General features: G+C 41.2%; 1 protein-coding gene across 5 annotated transcripts; it reads left to right on the forward strand.

Moving 5' to 3' along the window:
• Positions 1 to 23,172, forward strand: FASTKD2 (FAST kinase domains 2). 5 transcript variants are annotated; one of them, XM_073306590.1, is made up of 13 exons: positions 1 to 82; positions 1,622 to 1,759; positions 2,550 to 3,361; positions 4,600 to 4,703; positions 6,707 to 6,815; positions 8,096 to 8,219; positions 11,012 to 11,151; positions 12,001 to 12,173; positions 12,647 to 12,810; positions 15,047 to 15,271; positions 16,190 to 16,277; positions 18,303 to 18,417; positions 19,188 to 23,172. In XM_073306590.1, the coding sequence occupies exons 3-13, from the start codon at positions 2,660 to 2,662 to the stop codon at positions 19,305 to 19,307; spliced, it is 2,064 nt and encodes a 687-aa protein (XP_073162691.1). In that variant the 5' UTR covers positions 1 to 82; positions 1,622 to 1,759; positions 2,550 to 2,659; the 3' UTR covers positions 19,308 to 23,172. The 5 variants fall into 5 exon arrangements, with proteins under 5 accessions (XP_073162691.1, XP_073162690.1, XP_073162693.1 ...); XM_073306592.1 differs by lacking the exon at positions 1 to 82 and adding an exon at positions 99 to 208; XM_073306591.1 differs by lacking the exon at positions 1 to 82 and adding an exon at positions 99 to 195.
• The last annotated feature ends 301 nt before the right edge of the window (positions 23,173 to 23,473 follow it).

Raw genomic sequence — 23,473 nt, forward strand, 5'->3', positions numbered from 1 at the left:
TAGAGAGGGCACGTGCGGAAGCCATCATGGCGGCTCCCGTAGGCCGGTCCCATGAGGCGTAGCCGGGTCGGTCCAGTGTCCGGTGAGTGGCTGGCGGGGTCGCCCCCGGCGAATCAGCCTGGCTGCTGCCCTGGAATCATGAAGGGCCCCGGGACTGACCGGCTGCCTCCGGCCGCGGCGGGGGCCAGGGGGCTTGTGAGTCCCCACGGTGCGGGTCCCCGTCCCCGGTCGTAGCCAGGGTGGGAGGGGGTCCCCGTGGGCGGTGTCCGTGGGCTCAGGCCAGGAAGCCACGGGGAGTTCACAGGTGTCTCTGCTGGTATGTGACGATCAGGGCCCGTGTATCGTGCAGCTGAGGCGCAGGATCCACCCCGGCCGTGCCATGGTGCTCCGGGCCCTGCGGTTTCTTTTAAGGAAGGTCGCAAGCCCTGTGACCGCGAAGGCCTCCGTTTAGCATTGTGAATGGCACGTGGCTGAAGCAAGGGTGTCTGCCTGTGGCCCACCTTAATTATGCACATTGTAGGGGGAGTGGTCACTTTGGATGGGCTATTACCAGCAGGAGAGTGAGTTTGTGTGTGTGGTTTTTGGGAGGGGGGTGAGGGGGTGAGAGAACCTGGACTTGTGCAGGAAATGGCCCAACTTTATTATCATGCACATTGTGTAAAGAGTTGTCACTTTGGATGGGCTATCACCAGCAGGAGAGTGAATTTGTGTGGGGGGGTGGAGGGTGAGAAAACCTGGATTTGTGCTGGAAATGGCCCACCTGATGATCACTTTAGATAAGCTATTACCAGCAGGACAGTGGGGTGGGAGGAGGTATTTTTTCATATTCTCTGTGTATATATAAAGTCTGCTACAGTTTCCACAGTATGCATCCGATGAAGTGAGCTGTAGCTCACGAAAGCTTATGCTCAAATAAATTGGTTAGTCTCTAAGGTGCCACAAGTACTCCTTTTCTTTTTGCGAATACAGACTAACACGGCTGTTACTCTGATGCCTGAGTCTACAGGCAGCCTGAAACTGCACCTCTGATATGTGTGTGATCCGCTGTCTGGTCAGCGGTTGAAACCTAAAGATGACTGTTTAAAAGACACCGTTGTTATCTCTTTTGCTGCCAAGTGTGTTAACAGAAACATGTAGTTAATGGGGCTGATGGTTGCTGGGATATGAAAGTCGGTGTTGGAGTCTCCCCTTAATCTTAAACAACCCCCCCCACCCCCGTATCTGCAAATGGAAAAGGAAGAAGTGCCACCCCAGAAATGCTCAACTGCTATCTGTATGCCAAAACCTCCGGATTTTCGCCATGCAACTGTAGTTTCTGCACAGTTTTTAGCATGTTGATCATTAAAATTTTGTCAATGGTGTAAAATCAAAACTTAGAAAAGAAAAACAATGCTAATTGCTCTTAATCTTCATATTTAATGATAGCAAATCTTTAATTTATATCTTGCTTGAAGTTGCTGCAGAATTGTTAGTCTTCCACCACAAAGGGCTACAATATGGACTCCTTTTCTGCCCTAAAATACACAGAATTCTGCTTACAATTATATCTTCAATTGTATCTCATTAAAACATGATTGACTTAAGTGGATTGAAAAATAAAAAATTGTCCATCTCCCTTCAGAAATTCTGCAGGTCTGCAAGTAAAATCCCTGAAGATTTCTACTGCTGGTACCAAAATGTGTCTTCTATTTGTAGCATGCTGTTCATGAGAGGAACAGAAGCCTGTCTGGTTTCAGTACATCAGATTGTTCCATGAATTGTGAGCTTTAATTTCTCTTCTTAACATTTGTAGTTATTATGAAAATTATGACATCAGGCCCCGATCATACATTTCTTGAACACCCATGACTCCCCGTTAGTTAACTGGATCCATGACTTCTGTCTGCATCACAAAAATTGATGCAACCTTTGATAGAAGCCCTTGGGTTGTGCAAAGAAAGGTGCAGGAAGCCCTTAATAGCTAAATTTATGGCATTGTCTTTTACTTGGTCTTATTTAGTCTCATAATATAGGTCTTCTATCTGTCTCAGGCATTTCTAGAGGCTCCTATCTCTATGTTGCCTGACTGCTGAATTTGTTGCAAGTGTCAGAATTTTATCACTTGTGGTAAATCGGGAGTGCTGCATGGCTCCGGGAGGCTTGGGGAAAAGGAAATCAGGAAAGTGAAGGTACACGGTACAGACTCTAGACTCAGTCCTGTAAGTGCACCCATGAGGACAGACCTCTGTGCCAGTGTGTGTGGAGACGCATCTACACAGGTAAATTGATTTCAGTGGAAGTTCAGGGCTTAAGTCTACCCAATTTCTCTTCAAATCCTATCCCTTTTCAGTTATACTGTGGAATTGCAACAGTTTTGTGACTGAGACCCTGTGTAATTGCGGAGTCAGGAGCAGAAGACACTCATTAATTAATGACGGATTACAAATGAAAATGAACTATTTCCAGATCTGTTTCAGGTTCTCTGTAAAAGATGTGTTAGTAGATGTGGTATTTTAACCTTTAAACCAAAAGCTTGTTAATGATTTTATAATTTTCAATTGATTTCACAGATAATGCATTTTACCTGGTGTCCAAAGTCCTGTTTCTATGGGCTTGAACCTCATTAAGGCCCTGTCTTCTGAGCTGGCATTTGAAAGCCGTTTATAAAACGGTAGCAAAAATGAACAATAAAGTGGGTTGTTTGATAAGGACAATCAGACATTTGCATGTATGTGGTTCTAAACTGGGTCCCAGCTTTAGAACGGCGATGAGGACATACACATTAGGGATCAGTAGACATAAGAGTGCCATACAAAGTGTGAACCTGAGAAGATTCCTGTTAAATGTTCCTCCTCACCGGCTTGAATCATCTCTCCGATTGCTGTCTCACGGGGTGCCTGTTTATAGTAAAGGAGATGCCACTGTAAAAGAACAGAATGTTGCAAAGTCTCTTTTAGATGAACATATGCAAAGTTCATCTAGTGCCTTGGACCCTCTAGAAGAAGATAGAAGTGTTGTTGAAGAGAATCTGATAGCGAAGAGCGAAAGGAGTCAATCACAGCAGTTCTTTGATGACCTTCAAAAATGCACATCTCCCTGTGATGTATTAGACCTAGTTTCAAAGTCTGCTATTTCTGAGAAGCATTGTAGTAACTGTTTTACTACTATGTGGGCGCTCACCAAAAAGCTGTCCGAAGACCAGAAGCGTTATGAGAAACAACTGATGGTTGAGCATCCTGCATTCATGCAGCTATGTCAGCGTCTGATGCAAGAGTCTAGGAGCATGTGGTGTGATGACTTGGTATACAGTCTGCATGCTGTGGTGAAGCTAGGGATATCCCAGAACACTCGACTGGTTCAGACTTTGCTGAGGGTCTCTCAGGTAAGTATTGGAATCTTTTAAAGATGGGAATAAAATTCCAGTGCCAGTTCTTACAGGTTATAGAGGCTACAGCCTCAGAGGGTCTCCACATGAACGCCTGTGGTTTGAGTTCTGCCCAGGCTTTCTTTTCATTCCTCTGCACACACCACACCATACAAAGGGAGAGGGCTCAAAGAATACTTGTGCTTCAGGCTGTGCCAAAACTTTAGATCAGCTTGAGGCGTAGAAAAACTCTCTTCTCCCTCCACCCTCACTTCCCCCTCTCCTTTCTCCTCACATGATATGGGGCAAGTTTGAGAGTGAGCAGTTGTGAGGAAAGGTATTTTTGATATTTTGATTGGAGGGCGGAGGGCAGAGGCCAGTGTCCTCCTTGACTCCCAGTTGTTTTACCTGCTGGCTCTGGGAGCTTTCTTTGGTCTACCCACTATTAGCTGTATTATGCTCCCCTTGTCTTGGGAATTTTTGCAGGACCTTCCCCACCTGCTGATGGAACCAGGGACTTCCTCTGAGCATCATATGACTATTTCATGCTGTGCTAGTTGAGGGTTTCTCCATTTCTGGACCTGCTGTTGCCCTGGGAGTTTCTTTCTTGACTTTCTTCAGAGCCCCCCACCAACTACTCCCCTCACCCACTGTGTGCAACTTCTTCTCCCTGTTTCTTCCCTTTCCATTCCCTTAAACCAGTCTGTCCTCATCCCTACCGCCACCACCTCCTAACTCTGCACCTAGCCAACCCATCCTACTTTGTAGAGTTGTATGTGTTTTAATAAAGCAGCATGCAACTTTCAGAGGGAGAGAGGGCACTGATCTATTACATGGAGGGGAAGTTTCCCCACCAGCTGTGCCCACAGTTGGACCCCAGATGTTTTTGAACCTGCACATCAAAACTCTGGTAAATGTTTACAAAACACTTTAGAGAGGAAATCTTGAACATGACCAGTACGACATTCTCCAGCTTGTATCATACTATGTATAGTACATTACACAGTTTCTTCCTTTTGTCCTTAATATGATTTTTATTTTTGGCCTGATTTCTCATTTTCTCAGGGTTAATTGGGAGTTATCTCCACAGAAGTCAGTAGAATTATACCAGTATGTAGGTCAAAGTAGAATCAGCTCTAGTGACTTTTTCTTTGTTCTCGGGGAAGGTGGTGGGGGTAAGATAGGTCAATTTTTGCTAGCTTTCTGCCACTTAGTCTTAAGAACTTTCTAACATTGTGAAAATATATCTTTAATAGGAGCGCCTCAATGAATGTGATGACCGATGTCTCTCTGTTGTGTCAACCACCTTGGCAACCATGGAAAAAAGCAGAAATGTGGATGCTCTTCAAGCTGGATTACAGTGAGAACAATTACATTCTTTTTAATGGTTTCCTTACTTACAAGTCTTGTCATGTGACCATTTATTTCTGTTGGAGGAAAATAAATATGGCATGAAAGGATAGTGATCATCTTTACTCTTTTGCCCAAAATACACTTTGATATTTTCTGGCTTACATTTTTAGCATTTTCTTGAGGATTATTTAATGATACATTGCATTAGAACATTTTAGTAATCACTGCAATGTGCTCATATCTAAAATATGGTAGAAATGTCCAAAGCAAGAAGACACTTGAACTTTTAAGTAACTTTACACGGTCTTAGACAATCAGGGACACTCGGTAGTGACCATGGCTGGAATCCTACGTTGACCTCTGTGTGACAGCTCTGTGCAGGGTCCACCTGGAGAAGCTCATTGCGGGATTGGGACCCAAGTAATTACCATCAGATAGTAGTTGAAACAAATAGCTCTCTTTGGCGCCATTGTTGGCATTCTCAGCAGAAAGGGTGAAGATAGGATAAAACACTGGTCCGGGGCACAGGAGACCTGATTTCTGCCACAGGCCTGCTCGGTGACCTTGGGCAAGTCACTCCACCTCTCTATACCTTAGTTTCCCCATTTGTAAAGTGAGGATAAAACTGCCCTCCTTTGTATAGTGCTTTGATATCTATTAGTGAAAAGCCCTATGTTTCAGCTGGGTGTTGTTCTTGATTTCAGTAGGAAATGCTGTTGAGTTGGAATACCATTTTAGCTTGTATTCCACCTGTATTCAAATGTAGGGGTGGGAGAAGCATTACATCTAATCTTGTTTTAGAATAACTTGTTTATGGGTGGTGTTTTTATACGGAGATTGTCGGTCTACAAAGCCTCATCTGCTTACCCCTTCAGGGACCTGGTGTTTCTGAGCTTCTAACAGAACATATTAGTGGATTTATATTGTATGTATCAATTCTATTTCAGCTCAAGCTACAAGAGGATGGGCATGTTGGTTAAATAACAGCATATTCTGTTAGAAGTTCAGGTGCACAGTTCCGGGAGTTTGGGGGAAAGTGGGTTATCCCTCTCCATTTTCCATTTAGAAGACTTTGACTCCATCTTGATTAATCAAACTTCCCTGTTCTCAGGGAAATGTCAATCTCAGTGGATCAATTTCAGAGACTTCCACTGCCATACAGGCACTGAAATTTCCAAAACTATGCTCTGATATTTGATTTAAAAAAATATACTGTTTTAAAGAGAGTTGGGATTTTTTTTGGTTTCTTTAGCCTTTTTGTTTCCTACTGAGCCAAAATGGCAACCACAGATACACCACATCAGAGTCCTTCTCTGTGTGATGCTTTGCCTTCTGCTATATTCAGATCCTGTTCTTCTCCTACAGACTATAGTATCACTTGTTCTCCTTTCCATCTGCTCCATTTTCTGTGTCCTGTACAAGGCTCTCCCGAATTTCACGGGTCACGGGGGGCTTGTCTCCACAGAGAAATTGCACTGGGATAAGTTACATCAGTTTAGTTAAACTGATACCTCTATTTCCCTGCAGTATGTTCACTCTGTTGCTCTTGCATTGGTGTATGTTGCAGCACTGTGTCCACACAGCAGCATTCTGCATCAGTGTAAGCATGGTGCAGTGTGGGTGGGCGGGCGGGCATTCCAGGGTCCTCTGCACTGCTTGGGCAGTGGAGTTTAGAAAGGTTGCCGGACAGATCACGGCACATAGGGAGGAGAAGTCCTACTGATATCTCACGCCAGTGTAGTTACTTCAGTGTCAGGAGATGGCCGCATTGCCATTAAGTCAATTTAACTACGTCAATGTAGAGCTGCACCAGTTTAATTTAAAAAAAAAAAAAAAAAGGCGGGGGGGGGGGTGGAAGAGGCGTGAGGAGCTACACCAGTTTATCTCAGGATTCGTCCATGGGAGACAGATGTGTGCCTGCTTCCACCAAAATAAGCAGAGCTTTACTGATTCAACTTGTGTGTGTAGGCCCAAGCCTCCTTAAACCAATTCCATTTCTTTCCTTATCAGGTTACTGGTGGAGCAGCGAATTCCAAAGATCAGTAACATTTTTATGTTGCAAAGCATGATGAAATGCATTGGAAAAGATGCCCCACTCTCTCTCAAAAGGAAATTTGAGGTAAAAGATTAAAATAATTGGTGGGGCCTTGTATTATTCCTGCATAGCTACTGCTCCTGTGTTGCTATTTATTCGTTGTTTATGGTAGCACCTGTTGTACTCTAGGCAGTTTCCAGACATTGAAAATGAATGGTAACTTCCCTAAGTTGCTCATCCTCCAGGGACATTTAAGCAAGTAAACAGTGGTTTGTGGAAGGGAAAACATTTTTTTAATGACTGTACATGTCAATTAAGTTTGCTGTAGTCTGCCCAACAGAGGGACTTAAATAGGTAGAGGGTGCAAAGGTCAAACCACGCATAGGGATAGAAAGCATGGAGGTGTTTATGTAAGAAATTGATAGCGTAAAAGATAAGATGCTATCTGTGAGCTTCATTGTAACAGGGCTTTCTGTGTAATGAATCATGCTATTGAGAGGCAAGTAACTACATCTGCCCTAGTCCCAATAGAAAGGGATTCTTAAAATGTTTTCTCAATCCAGTGGAAGGAGCTGGGGTTGATATAGTATTTTTAAACATTGTTTTGACTTTTTTTTTCTATTGATAAAATTTTTTCATTGCCCTTTATGTATGTCTTTGAGAATGTACTGGGTGAAACTATATTTTAAGAGCTGGGGAAACTGAAATTAGTGGGCCTGATTTTTGCTGTTGGTTGCGTCAGTGTAACTCTAACCATGCGAATGTAGTCACTCCTGATTTACTGTGGCTTAAGTGACATCAGAAGTGGGCCCACTAACTTTAGCTTCACCAGTTTTTTAAATCTTGTTTAAATTAGTGTACATCTGCCAAAGGTGTATCACAAAGGGCAATAGAAAATAGTGAGTAATTTACTAAGGATTTAGAATAACTTAGTCTTTGCCATGTGCAAAAGCTCTATCATCCTGACTGTACAATATTGGTAAATATGCCATCCATGCTAAGTAGCAATCCACCGTTCTTTCAAGCATGGGTAGGAAAACTATATACATAGTAACCAGAAATAAGTATTATAAGGCCATCTTGTATTGATTTTATTCAAGAAAGAAACAGGAGCGCCAGAGAACTTTTTAAGGACAGCTCACACTAAACATTAGATTAGCTGTAGTTGTTTTTGTAAGAAAAGTGATTGGAAGGAGTTATTTTAAGCTCCTGCCACTGCTTCCAACCTTTCCTTCAGTGCAAATCTGGTGACGTTACTGGATTGGCGTAGTTTTGATCTTCCTGACTCACTTCATCCTTCGACAGATAATTTGGACTGCCAATGCCAAGAATGAAGAGTCTAATCAAATTGAATTCATTTTTAGAGTAGAGTTTTGAAAGAGCTGGACCACTTGACTCCTCTGAACGCTCAACACATGTTTAGTGCTCTGGCTGCGATGAATCACTGCTCCATGCTAATCCTGGATGCCTGCAGTAACAAAATCATTGGTGAGTTAAAGTGAATTTTTAAACTTCCCCTCTCCTTTACTCTGACTCTTCCTAATGAAAATGTCTTATTCCAATTTCCTTTTAAGCCCAGAAAACATGATTGTTTTGTAGTCTAACAATGCAGATCCATTAGACAAAGTACATTACAAAATATTTTGGAGGACTGATGGATGATCAAAGAAAGTAGTTCTTATGGTCTCTGCCCTCATTTATACCATGAAATGTCCTCTCTGTGGATTATAATGGCATTCTTCATATCTCTGAAGTTAAAATTCTGTTAGCATTTTCCCTATTTATAGAATTTGGGGAAAAGAAAACTAAAGGCCAGCAAGAAAAATTAGTGATTTCAGATGTGCTTTTAAAACTGTTTGTTTCTGAACTGAAAATTTGCATCTCCTAGTATGAATTGACAACTGTTTAGGGAGTAAGCAAAAGGGAACATGTTCACTGATTAAGTGGATTTCATTATTAGTTCTACTTAATAAATGATGGCCCAATTGAGCCCAAAGGAACTTAAAATGAAGGTTAATACTCTGACCTTTACTCAGACCCTTGCAATAAGTATTGTAGACATAATTGATCAATAAGTATTGATATATACTCTTGAATCCAAAACTATGGTAAAAGAACATTAATGTTGCAAAGTCAAGCCCTCAAAAGGTAGGAAATGTCAAAATTCAGGTTGCCTGTGCAACCTTAATTTGGTCTCCTTATGCATACACCTTATGATACAATCTTTAATTATATGGCAATAAACTATTTTCTCCCACAGGACCCCTGCTTCATTAATGTGCAGGATGGATGGTATTCATAGTATGAAGCTATTGAATACTTTGTTGTATCCTCATTGTTTAGTGTACAGCCATAGGTCTTATTTACTGCAGGTGATTCAAATCCTGCTCTGAAGACAGCATTATTTATTTCCCAATTTGCTTTTCTGTGGCATTTATCACTATAATATCTGAGTGCTTCACAAACATGGATTTATTTTCATAACACCAAAGAGTGAGGTGGTGGTATCTGCATTTTAAATATGCAAAAAGAAAAGGAGTACTTTTGGCACCTTAGAGACTAACCAATCTATTTGAGCATAAGCTTTCGTGAGCTACAGCTCACTTCATCGGATGCATACTGTGGAAAGTACAGAAGATCTTTTTATACACACAAACCATGAAAAAATGGGTTTACCACTACAAAAGGTTTTCTCTCCCCCCACCCCACTCTCCTGCTGGTAATAGCTTATCTAAAGTGATCACTCTCCTTACAATGTGTAAGTAAATATGCAGAACTGAAGCACACAGATATTAAGGTCAGAAGTGTCCACTGATTGAGTGCCTAATCTGAAATGCACTGGATCTGATTTTTTCAGAGCACTCAGCATTATTTGGCACTTTATGTGTTTTGAAGCACAGCTCCTCTTGATTTAACTTGCAGCTGTGAGCGCTCAGCAGTTCTGCAGATCAGATTCGAGGGTCTCAGCTTGGGCACCCAGAAAATGAGGAACACATTGGGTTAAGTGATTTGCCCAGCATTGCATAGGATTGAAGGATAGAAGACAAGGCTAGGCCAGGATAGAATTCAGGATGACATTCAAGTAGCCGAGACCATCCTTCCTATTTCTGCAGTCATCTGTCTTGTTCGATATACACCTTCCAACTACTGCAACAAATGAAGCAGGGGGTCCTAGACAATAGCCTCCTTTATTACGCAACCCTGATGATCCACCTGATCATGTCCATCCTGTGCACTGAATGAGGCACAGGTCTTGTGGAAAAAATAGAATGTGATCATGAAATTACAGACTGTCTCATAATGCATATGCACTAGGGGAACTGAATTAAGGTTACACAGGAAGCCTTCATTCTTGCATTTCCTAACTTTTGAGCGTTCAACTTTGCAATTTTGCTACTTTTCTTTTAATACAAATTGTTTTGCGGTTTGTGTGTGTGCGTGCATCCACACGTATAATTTCCTAGGGTTTTAAAAGAAAACTGAAAAAAACAAATTCCATCCGCTGGTATCATGCTGACACCCACATAAAGGTCATCAGCAGGACTGGAACCTTTAGACAAGTGGTTTTCAACCTGTGGTCTGTGCACCTCTGGGGGTCCACAGATGATGTCTATGATTTCCAAAGGAGTCTGCACCTCCATTCAAAAAAATTTTAGAGGTCCACAAATGAAAAAAGATTGAAAACCACTGCTTTAGATCCAGTTCATATAACTCTGCCCCTACATCTAAGGGAGTAACTTATTGCAATAATAGTTGGTGATTCTCAATATGGACCAGCACTAGAGGAGGATGAAACACGTTTCTGTCTGCAAATAGCTATGAAACCCATAGGCAGAGGAATGGTAAGACTCAGGATGTTTGGGTTCCATTCCAGGCTTTGGAGGGGAGTGTTCTCTGGTGGGCATAGACTTTTCTGCCCATTCCTCTCAAGCTTTGTCCCTTCTGCCCTGTCTCAGCTATGTCTCTTCCCCCACCCTCAGCTCCTTGTCCCAGTCTTGTTCTCCTTGCCAAACCAGTCTATCTCCACTCCTCAGGGTTCTCATCCTAGTTCCAGTCTCTTGCCCAATTAGTCCCAACATCCCCCTGTGTGCTCCTAGTCAGAGACCCAGTCTATATCCCCAAACTTTTCATCTCGGTCTCCTTTGCCCAGCCAGTCACAGTCTCTTCCATGGCTCCCCATCTGATTTTTCACATCACCCCCCCACTGGCTGCTGGTCCCAGTCATATCCCACAACGCGCCGCTCACAGTCACTGTTCTTTTTGTTGTTGTTCTGTTACAGAGAGTATCCATGGTACTCCATTTTGGCAGTTAATCCATGTTCTGAGGTCATGCAGCATCCTCCGGTACCGCAATGTAGTTTTGTATTCAGCAATAGCAAACTACGTGACTTCAGCCATCTACATGTGGGACACTAAACAGGTGAGGTAGTGACCACAAGCTCTATAGTGACACCACACGAACTGCCAGTACAAAGCTGTGCCCAGGTGCACACAAACACTGTTTATGGAGCTGCTAGTTACGACTCAGTACTTCGGTTTGCATTCTGAAATGGTCTTAAAATGGGGCATAAGTTCCAGTTTGGCTCTACACGTAGAGCAACTACACAATGTTAGAAAATTCAAAGGGCATAAAAAACAATGCAGTTTTTCTCTGGTTTCTTTTCATGAAAGTTTAATAGGAATAACTTGGTAGAAATTGGTCCGTGGCTGAAAAATTTGTCAGTTTCAAACTTCTCTTTCTTGATGTATATCTTTGAAACAACAGGGTGTATTTATGCAGATTGATTGAGGGGAAATCTTCAGTAAAACTGGTACATTGGCTGTCGTTTAATTTGTATAAGCGTAGCACCGACAAGTCCTCATCATGGACCTGAACCCTGTGCTCGGCGCTAGAACCAAAAGGCAGACCCTGCCCCACAGAGCTTCAGTCTAAGTGTAAGAGAAGAAACAACAGGGATACAGACATACAGATGGTGGATTAGAGGGAAACAATGAGACAATATTGGCTTAAATATTTTAATAAGTGTTTGGAAGTTTAACAGTCCATTGTTCTCCTATTTATTGCAGTATAGTAATAAAGAATACAGTTAGTCATGCTCATAATATATTAATTTTCAAAAGTTTATTTTCATTTTTAAAAACCTCTCTGATGCTATGACACCAGACAATTAAGTAAATTTCCATATTGAGGTCTGTACTCTAGTTTTAATTTGTTGGTTTTTAGCCTTAAAAATGTTTTTCTTCATATACTTTTTTTTGCGCGTTTTAGATTGTCCTGTTTTTGTCTGCCTTTGAGGGACTTCGTTTTCGACCTGTTGAGCTGATGGATATTTTGGCTGAGAAGGTGACAAGTCATCCTGAATCCCTGAATCTGAAGGATATTCTAAGTATTCTCCGGGTGTATTCACTTCTCAACCACGTTCCCAAATGCCAAAATCAGGAGTAGGTTCTGGCTTAGAAAGCTTTGTATTAAATTACATATTTGTTATGTGGGTGTCTGAAGAGGCACCCTAAAGAGTACCTGCTACTGATCTTGGATTCCAGTTGTGAAATACTTCTCACTTTGTCTGTTTTACTAAATCTGTGAGATAAACTTGCTTTACCTGTCACTAGTATAAAAAATATATACATTTTTTCTAAACAGTAAAGCAATGTAATAGAGAATGCACAAGATGTAATAGAGAGTGGGTGCCCATCACTTAAGTTATAGCCTGATAAAAGTGGTGAACAGGTTGTAGCTAGTGGTAAGCTTAGGTGCTGGACTTGGGTTCTGGTTATCCAAATAAATTGGAATATCTGTCTGGGGTTTTATTTCAAAAGTATTGATTTATATTTTATAGAGATTTTTAGGAAAGTCTGAGTTTATTTATAAACTGGTACGTAAAGATATCTTTTTTTTTTTTTTTCTTTTGAAGGTTCCTGGAGTCTCTCAACAGTGCCTTGAATAAGTACCTCACCAGGATTTCTAATGTGGATCTGCTGAAGGCAGTGTATTCATTTTGCGTTTTAAAGTATCTGCCCCAGCCTGCACTTAGTCAGCTCCTGCAAGGGGACAACCTCAATGAGTTACTAAAATCAGGTCAGGCATTAATGTATTCATGTGTGTTATGCCATTGAATTCAGACTAGTGTGTAGAGAACAGTAGTAGTAGCTTCAACACAATCACTCTTTAGGGTGTGGTTGCATTGAAGCTCACAAGCTAAGTGGGGCAGACTGGTTAATATAAAAAATGGAGTTCAGCAAGTTGTTGTTACTTGTTAGTGATTCAGGTGACCCTGTCCTCAGACTCAGCACTGAACCAGTGCCCTCATCGTGGCGATGTGTTGTGCTGTTGGAGGTACCATTTTCAGATAAGACACTTCAGTAATGAGGAAAGTGTTTCCTAGGTAACTGTGTATGTGAAAGACAGTAAATCCAAGATTTGTTGTAGAAAGTCAAATGTGAACAAATTGTGGATTCTTATGTCTGTGATGCACATTCAAGATTTTCCAAGAACCTTTTAAAAAAATAACCAAAGTGATGTATGTTTTTCAGCTAAATCAAAGTTTAGCTCAAAATACAACTTGTGGTTAGAAGTTGCTTGACTGTTTTGCTTTAGGATGAAGGACCCTGACTGAAATGGTTCAAGGTAGTTGTTCAGCTTTGTGTTATAATGCTCTACAGCTAATCGCTTAGTTTGGCACTGAGTCAGGGTGTAAGTGTATACGTTGCTTGAAGTTCTGTAAGCCCCTACGCTTCAACAAAACAGCCTGTCTACTTGGAACCTGAATAGTTCAGTGCAGCTGAGTGAATAATTGACCCTTCCATTCACTGGCTGAATCAAAGGGGGGAGAAAATCAGTTTATTTTGAACTGAAATTGATTTTTATTTATTTAGGCTTTTCCCACTGAAATGAAAAAGTTCCATTCTGGTCAAATGAAATGTTTCCATATTGTTTTGAAAAAATATTTTTCACAATTTTTTCCCTCATTTTTTTTGTCTGAAACTATTTGCTGAATTTGACCCAAATTTGCAAATAGTTTTCCCCACCTCAAAACCTGCATTTTATCATAGAATTTACTTTTCAGCTGAAAAATTTTGCCCAGCTCTTGTTACGAATTACACCTGGTAGGACACGCACAGTTCGAATCTAGGCTGAGGCACAGAAATAAAGTCCACAACTGCAGAGTTCCCAAAAGACACTAAGTTTATTACGCTCGAGCGTGGTGCCCCCCTGCTAGCCAGGAGGGGACCCTGAATGCAGATTATACAAAGGTTATATACCTTTTAGCAAAGCATGTTGCCCTCATGCATCGGAAACCTTAGCCAATAAACAAACCCTTGTCTTATCTACCACCTATCCCTGCTTGGTGCATTCCTCGTGCTATACCAGTATGTTAATTACACAGCATGGTCCTAAAGCCATGCATCAGTAACTTTTATTATCAGAATGGGAGGCCTCACATCAAGGCCAAGAGACAGGGAGTTAGAGACTGACAAAAACCAGATACTGGGAGTCAAGGCAGGCTGGAGACAAGGAGGAGGATTTTCACAGGGATTCAGTATCTAAGGATCGCTCCTCCTGGTGTATGATGTGCTGGCATTTAAACAATGGTGGGCCCCAAACCAAAGTGGAGTCACATGTGCTAACTTTTCCTTAACACTCTACAGTTTGGTACTGTTAAAGCATGTTCTCAAAATGACATCCAAAATGTGACTTAACTTCTTATGTTTTATCAATATCCATTAAAGTATTGGGGTATTTTGTTTTTGTTTGTTAAAAACAGCTTCCATGTGTACATCAATGTATTTCACTTATTAGTAACCCAGCTGTAATAGGGTAACGTGTGTAGCTGTACACAATAGGGGGTGGGGGGGAAGTGGTTAAGTGAATAGATTTCAGACTTTCAAGAGTGGATGGTCCAGTGGTTAGGGTGGTAACCTAGGACCTGGGAGCCAGGGTTCAACTCCCTGCTCTGTCACAGACTTCCTCAGTGACCTTGGATAAGTCTCTTAGCCTCTCTGTGCCTCAGTTCTCCATCTGTATAGTAGCATTGCTTTACCTCACCAGGAAGCTGATTCTACAGTAATGTGTGTCTTGTAAATTGCTTATAGAGCTATATAGAACAAGAAGGTTTTAACAATGCCTTGATGGCATCTTTTCAAGAAACAATTAGTTTTGTTATGCCTAATTTGGAATGAATCTACTGCTCAGCAAAGCTGAAATCTGTTCTTACTGCAAGGTAGCCAGTGAAACTGTGGATTTGTTGAGATAAAACGATACAATATAAATATAACGAGTCCACTATAATGCTACCTTTCTATCCTTTTTTCAGATGGCCTTAATAAGGAGCAGAATGAAATGATGCTGCACTGTGTGAACATGTGTCTGGAACTTGATAGTCCTCCTTCATTCACTAAGCCAGCAACTGTGTTTATAAAGAAACCCTCATCACCTTTGGTTTCTGATCTCCCTGAGGTACAGGAGGCTCTCCTGAAACTTCTGGGAGATGAGCATATGGTTCAGCAAAACATCCAACTGCCACATGGTTACAACATTGGTATGGGACCAATTCATTGTCATGTGCCTTTGAATATTGATTTATAGTGGTAAAGAAATGGACTGGCAACTATTGCATATAATATAAGGGGTGTAAAATATAAATTTCTGGTGAGAAGGTCTATTTGACAACTATGCCTTTATGGTTGTATTTTCTATGACATTCACGTTAAAATAGTTGGACAGTTGACTAAAATATTGTTACTGCTCTGGTTTGTAAAATTGCGGTGGGCTTTTTGTGGTTAAAATCTGGCTTTTGATGCAACTAATCCTACATAAACCCAATAGGCAATAACTATATTAAACAACACTGACCTTTCAATGCTAACATATTTTTTTAATCTTTGGATTAAAGAAACAATATAAAATGGCAAAATATGAAACTTCAATGTGATTGTTTTAGCTGTGGAACAGTTTTCCTTTTTCTTTGATTTAAAGAACAGGATATGAGCTTCATTGAGAAACCATTTATAAATTTAGTAAAGTTCCATGGTGTATGGTTTCTTTTGTATGCAGGGTTTATACTTCTATGATTATATCATTTGCAAGGTACTCTCATTACCTGATTCACTTATTATATTTCTGGTATTTTTATTCCTAAATTTATCAATCCTAGTGATAAAAGACAAGGGACTATGTATGGATCTATGAAACCTCAGACAGCAATTTTTTTCTTTAAATCCTGAATTGATACGCCTATTCATACTGTATCTATGATTTGTGATAACAAGTACCTTTTCTGACTGTGTCAAAGCGCCAGCTGAATCTATTCGTTGCTCTCGAAGGAACAGCAATATATTGTGCAAACTGTCACACAAATGCAATAATTATAGCTGTTTCTTTTCTATTGACTCCATAAAATATATTGGAATGGTCAAAGCCTCTTGTGGCATTTAATATTCTACTGCTTTGCTTTCAGATTTTGAAATCAAAATGGATGCAGACAGAAAAAAAGTGCTTCCAGTAACTGAAGTAGATGATCCTGCTGATGTTCCAAATGTTCAACGGTACCTTTATTTGGTTACAAGTTTTCTTTACCAGGCCCTTTTTATGTGAGGCTCCTCCTGTGCCTCTCTGGCTCATTGATCTGCAAAGCAAGTAATTCATTTTCTCTATGCTCTCACAAGAGTATAAGAATTGCCACACTGGATCAGACCTGGGCCTCATCCAGTATCCTGCCTCCAACTGGGGCCAGCACTGGATGTTTCAGAGGCAGGTGCAAGAAACTCCACAGTGGGTAGCTGTGGGATAATCTGCCCTCATAAAGGTCTCCTAGGTTATAAGGCCAGAAAGGGGGGGATCACTTTGATCATGTAGTCTGACATCCTGCCTAACACAGGTCATAGAACTTCCCTGAATTAACTCCTGTTTGAACTAGAGCATGTCTCTTAGAAAAACATCCAGTCTTGATTTAAAAATTGCCAGTGATGGAGAATCCACCACGACTCTTGATAAATTGTTCCAATGGTTAATTACCCTCACTGTTAAAACATTACACATTATTTCCAGTCTGAATTTGTCTAGCTTCAACTTCCAGCCATTGGATCTTGTTATACCTTCGTCCACTAGATTGAAGAGTCCCCTCCTCCTCCCCCCCCCCCCCCCCCGCAATTATCAAATTTCTGTTCCCCATATGTAGGTACTTATAGCCTGTGATCAAGTCACCCCTTAACCCTCTCTATGTTAAACTGAACAGATTGAAGTATTTTAATCTGTCGCTATAAGATGTGTTTTCCAATCCTTAATCATTCCCATGTCTCTGAACCCTCTCCAATTTATCAACATCATTTTTAAATTGTGGACACTGAAACAGGGCCTCCTCCCCTAATAATTAGAGTTTGGTATAAATCCTGAAACATGAGATTTTGATTCCCTTCCAAAAAAACTTTTGCATTAACTACAACTGAATATTCTTGTTATCTATATAAATGTTGAATCCCTCTGTGACACTTACTAAAGTTGACTTCAACAGGATCCTGTGGCAATGAGTTCCAGTCTAATTATGCGTTGAGTGAAAAACTATATCTCTATTCCGTGTTAGAATGGAGAGACCAATTCAACTGTATGCTAAGGAATGTTCTCTTTTTTTAGTAAATGAGATATGTCTAAATCCAGTGACCCAATTTTTGGACCATGTTACAAACTAGGAAACCTAAATTGTGACTTTGAGACCACAATACTGCAGATTTTGTATCTTTAACAATAACGTATCCCTTGTTGACCAAATTCAGCAAAAGGCCTGTGCACCACTGAAGTCAGATTCTGAGGGTTTAGGTGGGATCTAAGTGATGCATGGCCTTGCGCAGATGAATTGCTATCTGTCTGTCGGGGGAAAAAAGGAACTGGTTACTCTGTACCAATACTGCTTGTCAGGCTACCAAATCACTGGACTTTTCTGAACCTTCCAAGCAGGTTAGGGATTTGCACAATAGATAATGGAAGAAAGAAGGAAATAAATGTTACATGCGTAAGAACATAGGAACAGCCATACAGGGTCAGACCAATGGTCTATCTATCCCAGTATCCTGTCTTCCAACAGTAGCCAATGCCAGATGCTTCATAGGCAATGAACAGAACGGGGCAATTATCGAGTGATCCATCCCTGTCCTCCAGAATCTGGCAGTCAAAAGTTTCGGGACACCCAGAGCATGGGATTGCATCTCTGATGCAATCCCATATTTTGGATGCTTCTGTTTCACATAATGCACCATTCTGAACTTCTCCAGCCTTAGTTGCAGAATGATTTGAGGCCTAAGAATTCAATCTTTGACATACATACTGTATGGGCAGACCTCGGCACCTAGCTAAAACACATTGCAGGAGAGAGGGGTTTAAGTTGCTTAAGTCCGGAGAAGCAAAAGAATGATTAAATTAGGAGTGGACAAAAATATTAGCAATAAACTAACACAGCAGTGCTATTCCTTAATATTAAAGGCATTCTCTGAACGGTTAACTGTGAAGAATACTTAAATTGCACCAACATAATGCTGTTTGCCAGCTCCCTAAGAAATTATTACTGTTTTTGGCTTTAGAGTGGCTGTTCTCTGTGCTCCTCCATCTGCTTTCTGTTTTGGCACAAGACACCCCCGAGGCAAGCTGGCAATGAAGATGAGGCATCTGAAAGCACTGGGCTATCATGTGATACTGGTAAGAAGTCTAAATGCAAATCTTACCAGTATGATGACATATATGATGTGTATGATAGGTGAAGAACAGAGTACTGGGAGTGGTAAGCTTAACCTAAATTGACACTGCTGGAAAAACTCCTTGATCAGTGATGGTATGCTGTGGTGTTGGGCAAAGGAACTCCACTATGGTAAACTATGTCCAGGTGGAGTTTGATCCTTTTTTGTCACGAACTACACCAGGGGTCGGCAACCTTTCAGAAGTGGTGTGCCGAGTCTTCATTTATTCACTCTAATTTAAGGTTTTGCCTGCCAGTAATACATTTTAACATTTTTAGAAGGTCTCTTTCTATGTCTATAATATATAACTAAACTATTGTTGTATGTAAAGTAAATAAGGCTTTTAAAATGTTTAAGAAGCTTCATTTAAAATTAAATTAAAATGCAGAGCCCCCCCGGACCAGTGGCCAGGACCCAGGCAGTGTGAATGCCACTGAAAATCAGCTCATGTGCCATAGGTTGCCTACCCCTGAACTACACCATAATTCGCCAAAAGCTAAAACTGAGTTGCTGAATTCCAGTACCTAAGAACCTTGCATGAATTTGATCAGATATTGACTCATTCACCTGTTTTCATGTGGAATTGCAGATCTGAACTGATCACTTTCTGGAATGCAGGGATTCTCTACATCTGTTTCCTTTCATTAAGTGCGTTGGTTCACAAGAGAATGTGAGTTTGTTATTTAGCAGCGGAACTAATGCACCCTTTCCCTTCTTCTCCTGTCCACTAAGGTCCACTACCAGGAGTTTAAAAAACTGAAGAAAGAAGAAGCAATTGAGTGTTTGAAGGGAGAAATCTATTCAGCAAATGCTTTTCCTTTTTCCGATGTGAATTTGCAGGATAATATTTAAAACGGACTGAGAACTTCGGATCTCCTGCTTTTTTCCCATCACAGCCATTCACAAGAAGATGGAAGCAGTTTCATATATTCCTGAAAAATGCCTCAAGACATTATACCCTGTAGAAAGTTTGTAAATTCAACTATATCTACTGAAGGAGTTTTTTAGCAGTAGAAGCAGTTACTTTCAAACCTGTGTTCTGGAATGCTATAGCTAAGGCTCCTTAAACAATGATTGACTTCATTTAAAAACAAACAAAAAAAAAAACCTCCTGCATTTAATGTTGAAACTATCTCAAATTTATCTTTTTTTTTAAACTACATCTAGGCTACTCCAGTGGGCCAAACTGTTCATTTGTTCTTGAACTGGGGGAGTGTGACCGTCTTTCAGAGCAGTTGGGACCATGACTGCTCTCACTGTAGTGAGAATGGGATAACGAGTCAATCTGTCTTTAGCTTTCAGTAAGAACTCCAGCCAGAAAAGCAGTAAATCATTAGATATTGACTGGAGTGGAAATCAAAACTCCCAAATCTCTTGATAAGTTTGTAACTCAGAAAATAACTTTCTAGTCTCGTTTTCAGAAGTCTGGGACAGCAAATGATTCTTTATTCTCCATGCTTTTTCTTCAGTCTGAAGCCTTTCCGCCTGTTATAAAGCACTCTGAGAGTCATAGCTATAAGATCCTGTCCCTCGTATAAATTGCCTTGTGATATCTTCTTGTATTTCAGTATTAGCTCTTCCAAGACTACTTACAGCTATTGCACAGTGCTTACGGAGGAGCACTGCGGAAAGGGATCTGGGGCTCAGAGTGGACCACAAGCTAGATGAGTCAACAGTGTAACGCTGTTGCAAAAAAAAGCAAATATCCTTCTGGGATGTATTAGCAGGAGTGTTGTAAGCAAGACACGAGAAGTAATTCTTCCACTCAACTCTGCACTGATTAGGCCTCAGCTGGAGTATTGTGTCCAGTTCTGGGCACCACATTTCACGAAGGATGTGGACAAATTGGAGAGTCGAGAGAAGAGCAACAAAAATGATTTAAAGGTCTAGAAAACGTGACCTATGAGGGAAGATTGAAAAAATTGGGTTTAGTCTGGAAAAGAGAAGACTGAGAGGGGACATAACGGTTTTCAAATATGTAAAAGGTTGTTGCAAGGAGGAGGAAGAAAAATTTGTTTTTCTTAACCTCTGAGAATAGGACAAGAGGCAATGGACTTAAATTGCGGCAAGGGAGGTTTAGGTTGGACATTAGGAAAAACTTTCCAACTGTCAGGGCAGTTTAAGCACTGGAATAAATTGCTTAGGGATGTTGTGAAATCTCCATCTTTGGAGATTTTTAAGAGCAGGTTAGACAGACACCTGTCAGGATGGTCTAGAGAATATATAGTCCTGCTGCGAGTGCAGGGGACTGGACTGGATGACTTCTCAAGGTCCCTTCCAGTTCTATGATTCTATGATGCAACACAACATCCACTGGCCCACTACGTAGTAGAGGATAAATCAGAATAATGGTGGTATTGCCTACTGATATAAATGTGAAGTTTAAAGAATGCTCTAATTTGAAGGAGTGGAAGAGGCAGACCTAGCTCTTCCATCCTGTTCTTGAAAATACTCATTAGTACTTGCTTTCAAGAGTCAGTCAATGAAACACTTGCATTTTTTGTCAAGTTATTTTTTTGTTTTAGTGAAGTGCAATTTTGAATAGGGGTATTTTGAACATTTACTTAGTAACAGCACTGAAACTTGTGGTCTTCATAGAATATCAGGGTTGGAAGGGACCTCAGGAGGTCATCTCGTCCAACCCCTTGCTCAAAGCAGGACCAATACCCAGTTTTTGCCCCAGATCCTGAAATGCCCCCTCAAGGATTGAACTCATAACCCTGGGTTTAGCAGGCCAATGCTCAAACCACTGAGCTATCCCCCCGCCCCTTACAAATCTGTTACCCATTTTTGCATTATGGTCAGTCCTGTGATAATGATATTGTTCAACCAGAACAAGTAAATATATGTTAGAGCCTTTGGCAGTAACCTTATTCAACCAAATGGCGGTGCTCTTGCTTCGCATCATGGTGAGCTGTGAACTGCACACTTCTTTGTCTCTGTATCTGTCTCTGTATTTGGCTGAAGCTTTGCAGTGATGTGGTAAAAGAATTAAGGTGAAAAGAAGAAATGAGGCATTATTTTAATTTGCTGCCGTACCCTTCCCGGAGTAGGTCAGCTGAATATGATATATGTTTGTGGAGAGAACTTGCTAGTAAAGATATGTACAGAGTTATGACTGGTAACATACCACAAGAAGAGCTGTCTTTGCTGGTTTTCAGACTGGCTGAAACCCTGAAGCATGGAAATTCTGCCAGAAAGCCTGAACTTGTGAGATTTAAAACTGGGTTTTCAGACCAAAGCGATTTGCTTGTTGATGGGATTTCCCTTTTTCTGGATCAGATGCACCAAGAAATACTGATTATCTGAATGAACCTTTCCTTTTCTTCTAGCCAAGATGGCATGCAAGCGATTTTCTTTTCTGTCAACACTACGTTAAAGGTGTAGAGTACTCATGACCACTGCACTGAATGAGTGACCACTGGAAAAAACCGTAGTGGGTGGAACCAATGACCCACCTCATTACACTAGTTATAATGTAATAGGCCCGAATAGAAGGCATATTTCATGCCATATGCAACGTGATAGTACCTTGCTCCTGCTGTATCACTAACTGTTTGTATTATTCTTGCATCTTATAAATACAGTGCTATAAACACTCAGCTATAGAATAGTTATGAAAGATATTTGTTCCCACTGAGGACTTCGGTCTTTCTTCAGATTTTCTGAGTCTTTTACCCTATTCTTTCCCTCCTACTGTGGATTCTGCTTGTTAGCAACCTCTCAGATCCCAGCAAAAAGTTGCTATTATCTAAAGGTTGCCAGTAAGCAGAAAGTTAGCCCATAGGGGTGCAGCTAGGGAATGAAGCACTGGGACATGCGTGGTACCTTTCCCTGCCTGCCCGCAAACCTGCCTCCAGCTGGGAGGGGCAGCTACATGCAGAGTAGCAGGGGGGATGCAGCCCAGATGCTGGGGCTTTCCTTGGGGGTTGTGGGGCTGCACAGTACAGGAGCCTGGGCTTGGCACGTCCCACTTCTTCCTCCCCTGGCTGCAGCCCCGCAAACCTCCCTGCTGCTGCCCTGCCTGCAACCTCCCCTCCCAGCCACAGGTAGGGCTGCAGACAGGAGGCACATCAAAAACTTGTCAATTAGCAGTATGCCTGTTGCCAATATCCAAATCCTATTAACATTAAAGTCAGTGGGGTGGGATTAGAAAATGTTGCTACCCACAGGAAGTTGATAATATCAGGATTCCTATTAAGTGGCACCCACTGTGTTTGCCTCCTAGCATTTCCCTCTAGCTTGAGTGTGAATATCATTCATTGTACAGTTGCGACCATGGCATGGCATCTAAAATGCCACAAGATTTTCAGGTGTCAATCATCGAAGGCCAAATTCCATTTTTAGGCATGATTCCTGGGCCAGAGTATATATTTCGGATAACATGCTCCCACTGATGTCAATGGAAAATTTTTACATAGATCAAGTATAGAATTTGACAGTAACTCAACTTATTAGTTACTATTCTTTATTAAGTACTTTGTTTTTCCATTCAGTATTGCTCATGGGGAAAGCATATGGCACCCTCATGGGACCACCACCCACTTTTCCTTTTCACTTTCATTTCTCTTTCTGTCCCTCTTCCTTTTCATTCTCTCCTCCTTTCTTCCCTCTGCATTTCTTTCCTCACCGCAATTCCTAATTTCTCCGTATCCTTGGTTTTTCTCCCACCCATTCCATCTATTAAATGATCAGCAATAAAGAAAGTTAATGTTGACCCTAAAGGGTTTGTTTTAGTTCTCACTCGAGTGAGATTAATAGGGGACAGAGGAGTTCATGCCTCTCTGAGCCATTGTTTCAGGCTGGCTGCAGACTCGGGAAGGCAGCCTTGTGTCCATTTACCCTTGGTTCACGTTTGGAAGGTTTTCTTTCTAGTGATAGTTAGAAACTTCTTTCTGAAATGAAAGCTGAGATTTTGCACAAAGTGAATGACATGCAAGCTGTGAAGTGATAAATAGTACCCTTTTCATCGGCGCTGTTATAGCAGTTCTGGATCTATCCCACTTGAGATGTAACTT

The sequence above is a fragment of the Lepidochelys kempii genome, chromosome 11 (assembly GCF_965140265.1).
Source record: "Lepidochelys kempii isolate rLepKem1 chromosome 11, rLepKem1.hap2, whole genome shotgun sequence".
NCBI classification, from domain to species: Eukaryota; Metazoa; Chordata; order Testudines; family Cheloniidae; genus Lepidochelys; species Lepidochelys kempii.